Raw genomic sequence first — 13420 nt, 5'->3', positions numbered from 1 at the left:
TTGTCATTGAAAACCTTTGCTATCTTGACCACACTTTTTTGATGCCTGGCCACATGTGTAACAGTTTTCATCTATTAAATGTTGGAGGCTATAACACTATACCTTAGTGTTATTAATGCATTCTACAAACTCATTGAAAATAATGTGATTTACTTAACGTTGTGCTTCTGAATCATAATCTGTTTTAAATTGTTCTTACTAGAGTACATTCTGGCAAATTGTATTTGATTTTTCTAGCAAAAATTAGTGGAAGGTGTTAATTTTCATAAAAGTAAAGGTGGCTATAGAGTTGAGGGAATATCTGAAATGGGACAGAAGCACACCTTCCCCTACCCTTGTGTTGGATTTGTGATGATTGGGAATGGGGGAAAACTGACTATTAATTGCAGCTACTTTACTCCCACTGCCCCAGAAGTCAGTAGTTGCTATAGGAGGATTGTACCAAAAATAGCATCTACAATCGCCCCTCTGTTTTCATGGACTTGGAGTCTGCATCCCTCGCCTGTTAGCAGGTGACAAATGGAGGAGGTGAAAATGGGGCACGCACCGCCATTCAAGGCAAAGAGCTTGAATATTGGCAAATTTCTGTTTTCATGGGGGGGGTGTGTCGCGAACGGATCCCCTGCAAAAACGAGAAAGGCGATTGCACCTATTTGAAAATATTTATATGACGCTACTGGATTTTAAAATGACTTAAAACTGCATATGCAAGATCAAGATCTAAAACAATACCAAATAATCTAAAAGCATCAGAAAAAGCAGTGGGAGTAACAATTAATAAAAAAATATATCAGCAGATTTAAGGTAAGAGGATGGATTTTTTTTAGTGAGCAATTCTGGAACTAAGGGGCGAAGTAGACAGGCATGAAGGAATGGCCTCTGGCTGCGCCACCTGTGACTGGCCCATGATTGGCTGGGGACCATGTTGACTGGACAGCCCACTTTCAAAGTGGGCCACCGCCATGGTCCCAAACAAGCCACCAACAAGGAGGAGATTTTCACCACTCCTTTTGCCTGTGGCTTCGGGCTGCCTTAAGCAGCCTCAGAGCGGCTTCCAGCTGCGTTGGGGGCATGCATAATCTGCACTCCACACCCCTGAAGAGCCAGTAGTGAGAGAGCCCTCAGTTGTTGTTTTTTTTTACTCAAACCAGGTTTCAATGTGTACCACAGAAGAGGGCAATTGCTGTAGCTTGGGGACAACATTGCTGTCCCTTAGGGCACTGGATGCTTGTACTCCACTATGTTCTCCACCCTCAACATGCTACACACACACACACACACACACAGTGAGCCCTTGCTTTATGCAGGAGATCCGTTCCGGACCCCCCGCATAAAGCAAATAACGCGTAAGCTTGAGCCCCATTATAACCAATGGGGCTCATGCTTGCCTCATGGCAATGTGCGTGCGTGGGGCGTACACACATTTCCCAGGCAGCTTCAGTGTATACTGAAAGCCGCCTATAAGGAGCCCGCATATGACGCGGGCTCACTGTGTGTGTTTATATGAAATCAATTTTGGAAACTACTACCTTTTTCTTTTTCTGCAAGCCCTTGATGGAATGTTGTTGTATTTTACCACATTTTTTGCTATCACGACTCCCTTAAAGGCTTAAACCCCTCTCCTTAAAGGCTTACACAGGCCATTTTAAAAAACAGCAGTCACTTCCAGTTTTGCAAAAATGCCTGCACATGCTTAAGATGACCTGTGCAACTCCTCCCCCCCACCACCCAAAGATTATTATGACCCAGCACATTGCAAAATGTCCAGTCGCACTTCATCTCCAGAATTTTGCAGTTTCTGCTTACCATTTGGGGCTCAGGCAGCTGGGGATTGTGGGAGGCTACAAATGCAGCCTGAAATTGCACACCAACCATGAGCTGTACTTGACCTCCTCCTTGATAAAGAGCAAAGTCTCAAAAGATGATCAGAGTCATTAGTGAATTCTTAACATATCATAGCCCTATATTGTTTAGGACAGAAACTTTACAGATCCTTTAATCCATCAAGGTGTAGTTCCCTTGGGGATAGTCTGATCCATAGGAGGGGCAAGAACTAAAGGTGAGTGGTGTCAGAGGCAAATTGTCTCTTTTTCTGCAAATTCATATCAGCATTCAATCATAGACCTGAATTTTCCAAATTTTGTTGTGTTACAACCTGGAAGTGAAATGGATTTAATGGGTACTGTTATCAAATGATGTATACAAGATACACAATGCTGCAAGGAACTTTAGGGGAAATGTTTTTGTATGTCTTAAGTTTATTCAAATAAATCATATTTCTTCTTCGTGGTCTCTGCGAATCATACAAATGGGTTTCACTGCGCCTGCGCAGTGCTGTTCGGAAACTTCTGGAATCACTGGGCAAAGTTTACTTTGCAACATATAGAAACTTTTTGGCGGTAACTCCGCCCACCCATTATAAGGCCCCTGCGTTCCCGCTCTTTTCCCCAGTTCCTTTTTTCCGCCGCGTTAGCTGCTTCAGGGAACTTTCGCTTGCTTTGCTTGCTTGGAATCACTTTCGCTTTTGACCTCTGACCGTCTCTTGACCATTCTCTTTTTCCCGCCCCTGGTAACTCGGACTTTCGGCTTGTTTGACCTCGTTTTTTGGATTCTCCTCTTGGCTTTGTCGACTTTGGAAGGATGCCAGCACCCTTCAAGAAGTGTGATGTCTGTGGGGGCAAGGTCCCCGTCCAGGACCCCCATTCCTCCTGCCTCTTGTGTCTCGGCAAGGACCATGATACGAAGGCTTGCTTGCTCTGCAAGTCCCTTTCATCTCAGGCCCGCAAGAACCGTGAGTCCCGGCTGACTTCAGCCATCGCTCTGGGCAAGGTTCAAGAGGGAGGGCCCCATCGGCTGCGCTGCCTGCCTCTTCTCGAGACAGCGTGTCCAGTGTGGGGTCTGCCCCGCTGAGGTCTGGAGCCTCCACCACCACTGATGTGGCCCGTGGTCCCCATGCACCCAGTGCCACCGACAAACCCTCGAAGCACCCCCATAAGTCGTCAGGTACTGAGGGTTCCGAGCCCATGTCGAGGTCCAGGAGAAAGCCGTCCCCGGAGGGCTCGCGTGCGAAGGATCGCGCGGAGGCAGAGGTCCCGTTGGTGCCGACTCCGTCCTCCAAGGTGTCGTCGAAAGCATCTCAACATGCCTCCGACCTGCCCGAGAAGGGGTCATCTTCTGTGAAGGCTGCTTCGATGGAAAAGGCCAAGACTGTCAAGCCTCAGACCGTTGTCCTGCTAGATCTGCCGGACAACCCCTTTTTCCCTCCTGGGGACCGGGCCGCGATCGTCGAAGAAGAGGCACCACAAGGAGGCAGCTGAGGGCTCTGCGCCCAAAAAGCCCAAGTCCAGCAAGGACCGCACTGGATCACAGGCCTTCTCCAAGGCAAAGGAGTCTACCTCCCACAAACAGCGCTCCCCTTCCAAGAAGGCCTCGGCACCAGCCTGCCCGCGCTCTGATGGCTCCCCCGCTTCGCAGATGGCCTCGCACGCGATCACGGCCCTCAACACGCCGCTGCCTTCGACGGTCGATTTCGTCCAGGCTGCCATGGAGGTCGTCCAGGCTGCCACGGAAGTAGCTGGCCTCCTGCGGAGGGCTTCTCCTCCCCCTTCGGTCCATTCGGATGCGGATGAGTCGATGGACCAGGACACCGACATGTTTTTCAATGCCGAGTCGGGCAGGTACTACATGTCGGTACCAAGGGAGACCGCTTTCAGGGAGTTTACCAGGCTGAATCTCTGCCCGGTCGTTCCTCCAGGTGACAAGCCTCCATCCCCATGGGCAACGACTTCGGCTTCAGCGTCCGCACCGCGTTGCTCCTCGTCAGGCCCATCAGCTCTCCAGTTCCCGGCGCGCCCAGCGGCTCGGGTGAGGGTCCCGGAGATCCCGCTCACTTCGGCCACCGATTCCGAGGACAAGCCCTTGCTGCCATCGGGAGAACCTTCAGACGATGACGACACCTCCGTCCAGGCATCCCCACAGCAGATCCATCACCCGGACCCATCTTCCCCGACTGACGATGTGCGCTCATTTAATGAGCACATCATTAAGATGTCTAGGGCTCTGGGCATTGATCTTTCCTATCCAGAGGAGGAGGCTCGGGATCCTGTGGAGCGTCGGGTTCATGGCCGGGTGCCCACGCCGCCCTCCATCCTGCTGCTGCCGTCCTTTGACTCCATAGTTCGGAGGTCGTGGGATGCGCCGACTTCCCTCGTCGGTTCCTCTAGGAAGATCGAGGCCCTCTATCGGATCTTCCCATCGAGTTGCTCCTGGTTGACCGACCACCCCAGGCAGAACTCAGCGATTGTAGAAGGGGCCCAACAGACCTTCGTCCCCAAGCAGGCTACTTCTCCAGCCAATCGGGAAGCAAAGAAGATCGATGGCCTAGCCAGGAAGGCCTATTTGGCATCAGCCCTCGTCGTCAAGGCCATCAATTACACCGCCTGTATGGGAGCCTACGTCCAGACACTGATGGAGGGGATCTCCCGGACGAAGTCCAGCGACGCCTGGTTGAGATCCGGGATAAGGCCCATTCGGTCGGGAGTTGGCTTATCACCGCCTCCAGAAACGTGGCTGACTGCACAGGACGGGCAATGTCGGCTTCGTTGGCTTTGCGCCGGCATGCGTGGCTGAGGGGGTCGGACCTCAATGCCAGCGTCAAGTCAACCATCGAGGAAATGCCCCTGGATGGTACTGGCCTCTTCCACGCTGACACCGACGAGCGCCTGAACCGCAAGTTCAGGATGAAAGCGGCAGCGAGGAAGCATGGGATGTCGTCCACTTCCATCCCGTCATTCCGGAAGAGGCGGCGCCCGTGGCAGCCGGAAGGTCAGTCACAAGTGTCTTTCCAGCAGGACTGGCAACCTCAGCAGCAGGGCCCCCAGAGACGCCGGTATCCCTCTCAGTCCTCCTCCTCCTCTGGCCGTCGCAACTTTCCGCCCCGGTACCGAAAGTCTCGCCGGCAGGACACCGACCAGGGGAAGAAGAAAACCTGAAGGGTTGCAGCACGCTTTGTCTCTCCTCCCTTTTTCTTTTTGGACATTTTAAGGCCCTTTGTCACCACCTGGGCCTCCATCACAACGGACTCGTGGGTCCTCAACATCGTCCATAGGGGTTATGCCCTCGAGTTCCAAGAGCTCCCTCCAACCAGAGCCTTCATGTCCAGTCACCCCTCGGACACCCTTCTCGACGAAGTGCGCACTTTGCTGGACAAGGGGGCAATCTCCCCTTTACCGCCCGAGCTATGCTCCAGGGCCTTTTTCTCCAGGTACTTCACGATACCGAAGTCAGATGGGGGCATCAGGCCCATCTTGGACTTGAGGGAGCTGAACCTTTTCCTTGAATATCGCTGGTTCCGGATGGTAACCTTGGCTTCTATTCTGCCGCTTCTCCACCAGAGCCTGTGGTTCGCGACGGTCGACTTGAAGGATGCCTACTTCCACATCGGAATTCGAGAGTCCCATCGGAGATTCCTCGCCTTCGCCATCGGCTCCACCGCGTACCACTACAACGTGCTCCCCTTTGGCCTTGCCACGGCTCCGAGGGTCTTCACGAAGTGCATGGGACCAGTGGTGGCATACCTTCATCAGAAGGGCTACAGGGTCTTCCCTTACCTGGACGACTGGCTGTTTATCACTGATTCACAGCACGAGCTCCGAGAGGCAATCTCATTCGCCTTGCACCTTTTGGACTCCCTCGGACTGGTCGTCAACGAAGACAAGTCACACTTCACCCCAACCAGACAAGCCAAGTTCATCGGGGCCATCCTCGACTCCGAAAGATGCTCTGCCTTTCTCCTTCTGGACTGTTTCCAGGCATTGGTTGCAGCACTGAGGCCTTGCATCTCTCACAGAAGGGTGAGTGCCAGGGATGTCCAAGTGGCTCTGGGACACATGGCGTCAACGACGTTCGTGATGGCGTCAACGACGTTCGTGACACCGTGGGCAAGGCTTCGCCTCCGACCACTGCAGTCCTGGTTCCTCTCAGTCTTCTCTCCGATGGAAGACCCTCCGTCCAAGTGGCTCACGGTACCAAGACCGGTGGCCGCTTCACTGAGATGGTGGCTGGACAGCCGCAATGTCTGCATCGGGATGCCCTTCCATCAACCTCAGCCTCAATTGACCTTGACAACCGATGCTTCCCTGGAAGGCTGGGGCGCCCACCTGCTCGACCTGGTGGTCAAGGACAAGTGGTCGGCCCGGGACAAGCATCTCCACATCAATGCTTTGGAGATGCTCGCAGTCGAGAAGGCTTTGAGGGCATTCGAATTCGCTGTCGCAGGCAAGGTGGCCCTCCTGAGGACAGACAACACCATCGTGATGTATTACATCAACAAGCAGGGAGGCACCAGATCCAAGACTCTGCTCGAGATTACTCTTCGCATTTGGGACTGGTGCATCCAGAGACAGGTGCTCCTCCAGGCGATTCACCTTCCAGGAGAGGACAACGAGTTGGCGGACCGCCTAAGCAGATCCCCTTCGGTGTGCCACGAGTGGAGGCTCCATCCGGAGATGGTCAGTGACCTGTTCGATCGGTGAGGAACCCCCCAGGTCGACCTCTTCGCGACCAAATGGAACAGCCACTGTCCCCAGTTCTGCTCCAGGAGGCGAATGGATGGATCCCTTGGAGACGCGTTCGCCTTCCCTTGGCCGGGAGAGCTGCTCTATGCCTTCCCTCTTGTCATCAGGGTGGTGTCCAAGATGACAACGGACCGTTCGGATGCGATCCTGATCACGCCGTGGTGGCCGAGACAGCCCTGGTTCGCATCCCTTCTCCACCTCTCCAAGAGATGCTTCCTCCGCCTCGACTTCCGTCTGGACCTGCTGTCAATCCAGGACAGCCGGATTCTGCACCCGGACATCGAGGGCCTGCCGCTGGTGGCTTGGAGAATCCAGTCCTAGTCTCACTGCCGGACGCGGTGAGGACGGTGATCCTGGCTGCACAGAAGCCATCCACCCAGCGGTCCTATGCCCTGAAGTGGAGGAGGTTTAGCCTCTTCCTTGATCGAAAGGGCTTGTCTCCTGCTCAAGTTTCCACTCCAGTGGTGCTGGAGTTTTTGATGGCACTGTTGGATGAGGGGTTGTGCCTCACATCCATCAAGTGCTACCTCTCTGCCATTTGTTCCAGGTACCAGTTTGGGGGTAGGGCTTCCTTCTTTAGGGACCCCCTGGTGAAGGGGTTCCTGAAGGGATGTGCCAACCTGTACCCTCCTGTGTCGGTACCGACCCCGGCTTGGAGCTTGGGGGCGGTGCTGGCCGTGCTCCAATCCAAGCCCTTTGAACCGATGGCCACAGCGGACTTGAGACTACTGACTTGGAAAACCGCTTTTCTTGTGGCCATAACCTCTGCCCGCCGTGCGGGCGAACTCTGTGGCTTGCGGAGGGACCAGCCCTTCCTGAGGTTTCACAGGGACAAGGTGGTCCTTCGGACAGACATTACTTTCTTGCTTAAGGTTGTGTCTGCTTTCCACATGTGCCAGGACATTGTGTTGCCTACCCTCGCTTCCAATCCGACTTCGGATGCGGAGCGCAGCCTGCACTCTCTTGATGTCAGGAGAGCTCTGGCGTTTTACCTGGACAGAACTGCTGCCTCCAGTCGGTCCGAGAGACTTTTCCAATGCTATTCGGAACCGAAGAAGGGGTTGCCCGTGTCTGCGCAGAGGTTTTCCAAATGGGTGGCTGGTACCATCCACCTCTGCTATGAACTGCTGGGCAAACCTCTCCCTGGCAGGGTTCGGTCCCACTCCACAAGAGCAGTGTCAGCATCCTCTGCATTCCTGTCGGGCATTCCCTTGGAGGATGTCTGTAAGGCTGCTGTCTGGTCCCAGCCATTGACTTTCATAAAGCACTGTAGGCTGGACACCAGAGCCATCTGAGACGCAGCTTTCGGGAGGGCTGTGTTGGTTTCAGGGTTGCATTGATTGCAATGCTGATGGTTGGTGTTTCAGTGTTTATGTACATATGCCACTGCTTTACATTCCGTTGATTGTGGATTTGCACAATTCCAATGGGACTGGTCTTGCATGACCTTTGATCCCCTTCTCAGGTTTGCAATATTATTGTTGTGTTGAGTTTTGTGCTTGAACAAAAGACTGACTCTTTTTATGGTTCAAGGTGTTTATTGTTGCAATAAATATACCTTTGGTTTACCATAGCTTTGGTGTCAGGACACTCCCTCCGCCGCTTACCTGAGCTTGTCAGTCTAAACCCATTTGTATGATCCGCAGAGACCACGAAGAAGGACAGGTTGCTCACCTGTAACAGTATTTCTTCGAGTGGTCATCTGCGAATACATACAAATTCCACCCGTCCATCCCCTCAGTGTCCTGCTCTTATTGGCTCTTTCCATCGCCTACTTGGCAGAAAAAATTGCGGAACTGGGGAAAAGAGCGGAAACGCAGGGGCCTTATAACGGGTGGGCGGAGTTACCGCCAAAAAGTTTCTATATGTTGCAAAGTAAACTTTGCCCAGTGATTCCAGAAGTTTCCGAACAGCACTGCGCAGGCGCAGTAAACCCATTTGTATGTATTTGCAGATGACCACTCGAAGAAATACTGTTACAGGTGAGCAACCTGTCCATGTGAAGTGCATTTAGTACTCAAATACAGTGCCAAGATTTTTGATGGTGATGGGTATTAATGTATTTGAATTTCAGCAAATCTTTAATTTTTCACTGAAGTTGAAAGAATTTCTAGTAGTAATATGTTTTATTTATATTTACTTGTTGCATTTATAATTTGCCTGTCTCTCAACAAGTTTAATGTGGTATATGTACGTGGCTGTCTTGCTTCTCCACTTTGTCCTCACAACTACTCTGTGAAGTAGATGAGGCTGAGAGACAGTGACTGACTTGAGGTCATCCAGACTTATGCTGGTTGACCAGTTTTATTTTCTCAAAGAGGTTAATGATTCAGGCAGATTAGAAACTCAATCTTCCAAGTTCTGGTCCAGTACACTAGCCCCATAACCACACTGGCTCTAGTTGCTAGCAGTACAATGCCCCCCACCACTCCGTATAGGAAAATAACAATTTACTATGAAATGCTCATTTTTGTTTTTTCTATTACTGCTCAAATAATACTCTGCCTTTTAAAAATAATCATCAGTTGCCTGCAGAAAAAATGCCGGCTTTTGATTTATTTCCGGCATCCATAATGCTTTGAGAACAGGTTATTAAAGTGTATGGGGATGATGGAAGACATAATTTGTGTTTAACTGAAAGATCTTGACTCTCGCAAACCAGTTTCTTTTTAGACTTTGTAAGATAAATTAGTTTATGAAACAGGAATGATATATTAAAATAGTTTTTATATTTTTACAGTTGCCAACTAATTCTTCTGAACTTCTCTTGCCCAATCCTGCATATTTGTTTCCAACATCCCAGGAGCAAGTTAGTATCTGAAGCATGATTTATTTATACACAATATTTGATTATTAGTAGCTACTTACAGCTGTCCTATGTATGGAAAAAAGTGTACAAAGAAATTGGTGTTGAATTGTCAGTGTTAGTTTAATTTGTATGTGGTTGTTATTCCACTCTCTTGGTACTGAGCAATCATTTTCAATCATTTTCCTGAAATAGTGAATCTTGAGGAGTATATGTTTTATTTATATGATGTAATTATTTCAATGCATCTTACTTTATAGGATTCTCAAGTTGCTTCAAAGACCACTTTTCCTGAAAATGACTCCTCTCCTTCCTCACCAAAGCATCAAGCCACAGTCAGTATAAAGTTTGTGTTATTGTATAACAGCAACCATATTGAGACAATCTGTTCTTAATGTAGTGAAGGTATTTATATATCCAAATACATTGTGAATCTTTCTGTGTTGAGATGTCAGCCTATTTTTATGTCAACTTTTCAAGTTAACTATATAAATTACATCTAGATTAGTAATTAGAAGATATCTTCTGAAACTTTCAGGCTACACAGGAATTGGTCACATCTCCAGCTTTGTTCAGCTGGAAAGCTTCCTAGAATGAATCACTCTGGAGAAAGAAGAAAGTACAGTGGGCCCTCCCCTTATGCGGGGGATCCGTTCCGGATCCCCCCCACGTAAGGGGAATTCTGTGTATGCTTGTGCCCATTGGAAACAATGGGGTGCGTGTGTGGTGGCGGCAGGTGCACCATTGTTATTATTGTTGCATGGCTTACGCATAAGCTGGAAGCCATGTATAGTGTGCCCACATATGGCATATTGTAGTATTATTTACTCCTTGTTAAATGTTTGACTTTCTCAGAAAATGAGGCAGTTTTTTTCAGAGAAAGAAACGGTCCTTTTTTTGCTTCCTGAACTTTAAGGATTTTCATTATTATCTTAAGAGGGGAAAATAAGATTGCAGGAACGTTTCAGTGGGCTTTTTATTATTTTAAAAAAATCAGCTCAAATCTAAATTGCTTAGCAGAGCTGAATAATAATAATATATATAAGATGGAACGTTTGGTTCTGGAGCCACATCCCTGTAGTTCAAGTTCCATTGATCTCTTCTTGAAGATATTTATAGTAAGAAAGAGATTATTTCCTATTGTAAGGAACAAGGTGTTTCTTCTTTAATGAAGCTCTTTATTCTTTCCCCCTTCAGGATCAAGAGAAGTATGGATTATTAAATGTGACAAAAATTACAGAAAATGGGAAGAAAGTCCGGCAAGTATCATTATAACATTTCCACTTGTTGAGTCTAGGCATCAGGGTTTTTTAAAAAATGCCTTAGGTAAAAATTGATGTAAATTTAGGCCTCAGTACTATTGGTACTCACAACTAGAATAAATCCTTTCAATTGCTTGTTTGAATGATGAGCAAACTTAAGAAAATTCTGTTGATTCAATAGGTCAGCTGTGGTTGGGGCAGCTATCTAGGATCCAGGCTTAACCAATCTTTCAGGATAAATTCTGAATATTTGGTATGAATTTAGGTAAATAGTATGGTTCAGGCTAAAGCTTCAAGCTGTCAACAAAGTGATACAGGGCTGTAAGCATTCTTCTCAGTGCATTTGTGTCAAAGTTAGGCCTGTTGATTTCAGTAGAAATTATGCACTTGATCGTTATTTTAAATCATTTTGAGGAATATGATTAGAAGAGTTTTTAATTCCTAACTACGACCAGTATTTATTCCTCCTCCTCATTTTTTTCTCCTATGTTTGCAATAATATTGATATTAAAGAAGTCTGAGGTTAGAACTTAGTTGCTGATGGTTCTTGGAACCTGTTAGAATGTAAACTGAACATTTTAAATAGAAGTTGGTAATGTGTTCTATAACTGTGAGCTATTACAATGTGTTAGTTTATTATTTATCATTGTTTTTACCTAATATTCATGTTCATGTGGTGTGAGATAATCAGACCCATACACTTTCATTACCAGTAGGTGTTCCCAGAAACACAGAAATACAAAGGATAGTTTGTCAAGTAGTATTGGTTGATCTCAGGACTTGGTTATTTACAGACCTCTGCTTCTTCCACAGAAAGAACTGGATGTCATCATGGGCAGTATTGCAGGGTTCTTCATTGTTGTTTACCAAGACTCAAGGAAGTGGGACTAGTTGGGTAAGTACTTGAAGATTATCATCTTTTCAAAAGAATGCATTATATTATTGTAGAAACTACTTGTAATAGCTTTGTGGAGAAACCATCTGGATTGACCACCTGGAGAAGGATTAGCAAATAGTAATATTGAAAAAGTGATTATAGTAGGTTAAAAATGCAGCTGCAACTGTGGAAATTACTACAGCTGTTCCATTATAAGCAGCTGGTTTTACAGATATTATCCATCCTATAGAGGAACTATTCTTTTATGTGAACTAGCTCACAAGCATAGCATAGCTAGGAAGTGAGTCTTCAAGCTGAACAAACTCAATAATGGGCTTAATGCATTTTCTTGAGTAATCAGAATTGTCCAGATTTCCCAGGGAAATTGATCCCTTGTTGAAGGCTGACAGCTCCCTTATTCACCATTGAAATGTGAGTCCCACAATATGTGTGTGTGTTGTAAAACACGTCTGAATAGTGCAAGAATTTGAAAAAAAAAAAAAGATTATAATTAGTTTCTGACAGATTTAAACTACTGTCCAGTGTCCTTGTCCTGACTAGCACTGTTAGAGCAAGGTTGCTGATTTTTAAAAAAGATTTGCAGACAAGCAAGATGGCTCTGTGCAGCTGTGCTTCATTTGCCATCTGTAGGACTTTACTAATTATATTACACTCTACTAAAATTTATGTTAGATGCTCATCAGTGCTTTACTGATTGCCTTTTGCTTGTGTTTGAGAGAAAAATGAACCATATAGCTAATATGTTGAAAAGAAGAAAGTTAGCTGCTGATTCTGATACTTGATTCTCTAGGAAGGATCTAGGCAACAACAACAACAACAACAATAATTTATATTCCGCTTAATCTCAGGGAATCCAAGTGGATTACAGCAGTATAATAACATACAATTAAAAGAGATATGCATGAAAAATTCCAAAATCTCCAACCCGGACAAATTTAATCACACACACACACCCCATTGCATTCAGTTGACTCTTCAGAAGAATTTGCAGTGTATCATTGAGCTTTCATATACCTTACCAACTTGCTTGTTCACTCTCCTAAGTCTACCAACAATAACTGAACGATATACAGATAAGACTGAACTTGGAATACTAGCACAGTATGTGGTGGTTTGCGTGTTGGACTAGCATCCTGAAGGTTTAAATCCCCACTTGTCCATGGAAAGGTGACACTGGGCAAGTCACACTCTCTTGGCCTCAGAGAAAAGCAAAGGCAAACTCTTCTGAACAAATTGTGCCCAGAAAATCTTGTGACAGGCTCACCTTAGTGTCATAAGTTGGAAATGATTTGGAAGGTGCACAACAAAAACAGTGTAATTGAGTTGGCATTCCTTGATATTGGAACAGTCAGTGCATTTAATGCATTGAATTTGTGTGAGCTATGACTAAGACATTTCTCTTTCTGCATTAGTCACTGAGGTAATAGCCAGGAATGTGTTTCCGAAGTTTCTGTGAACTGTCTTGAAGTCTTTAAGTGGAATGTAGGGTAGAATTTTTAAGTGCTTTCATAATCTTAGAAGTGTGATTCTCTTTATTATACATGAATATGGCATGCCACTTTAGCCCTCCGGAAGTCTTGTTTTGGGGAAAGAAAAGACCCCTTCTGTTGTTAGCAAATTAATACATGTTCTGTCCACGCACTCTCTATTCTCTTCCTCTATCCATTCCTACACCATTCAAGAAGGAAAGTGGTTGACAACTGGATATTTTCTAACATTTGCACTTCTACGGCCCAAAACAGATGGGCCAAAAGGAGTAGCTTTCAGCCACTTCGGGGGCATTGCTTGCAGATGATGTGTGTCCCTGGAATGGTCAGAAGCATCTCTGAGGCTGCCTAAAGGCAGCCCAAAGCCACCAGCAAAAGAGGCAGTAAACAAA

General features: G+C 47.1%; 1 protein-coding gene across 9 annotated transcripts in view; it reads left to right on the top strand.

Annotated features, from left to right (window-relative positions):
• Positions 1–13420, top strand: part of LOC149310007 (rho GTPase-activating protein 12-like) — an 86163-nt gene that overhangs the window by 56594 nt on the left and 16149 nt on the right. For 5 of the 9 annotated variants that reach the window (XM_089533464.1, XM_089533468.1, XM_089533465.1 and 2 more), the window contains 4 exons: positions 9316–9384; positions 9642–9716; positions 10579–10640; positions 11457–11538. In XM_089533464.1, the coding sequence (XP_089389590.1) occupies positions 9316–9384; positions 9642–9716; positions 10579–10640; positions 11457–11538 (288 nt within the window). The remainder of the gene's footprint in view (positions 1–9315; positions 9385–9641; positions 9717–10578; positions 10641–11456; positions 11539–13420) is intronic. The other 4 variants (XM_089533471.1, XM_089533469.1, XM_089533470.1 and 1 more) reach the window with 1 other exon arrangement.

The sequence above is a fragment of the Sceloporus occidentalis genome, unplaced genomic scaffold, assembly GCF_023333645.1.
Source record: "Sceloporus occidentalis isolate IW3139 unplaced genomic scaffold, rSceOcc1.0.p SCAF_7, whole genome shotgun sequence".
Lineage (NCBI taxonomy): Eukaryota > Metazoa > Chordata > Lepidosauria > Squamata > Phrynosomatidae > Sceloporus > Sceloporus occidentalis.
The sequence above is the reverse complement of the archived record's forward strand: the minus strand, read 5'-3'. Positions and strand labels throughout refer to the sequence as shown.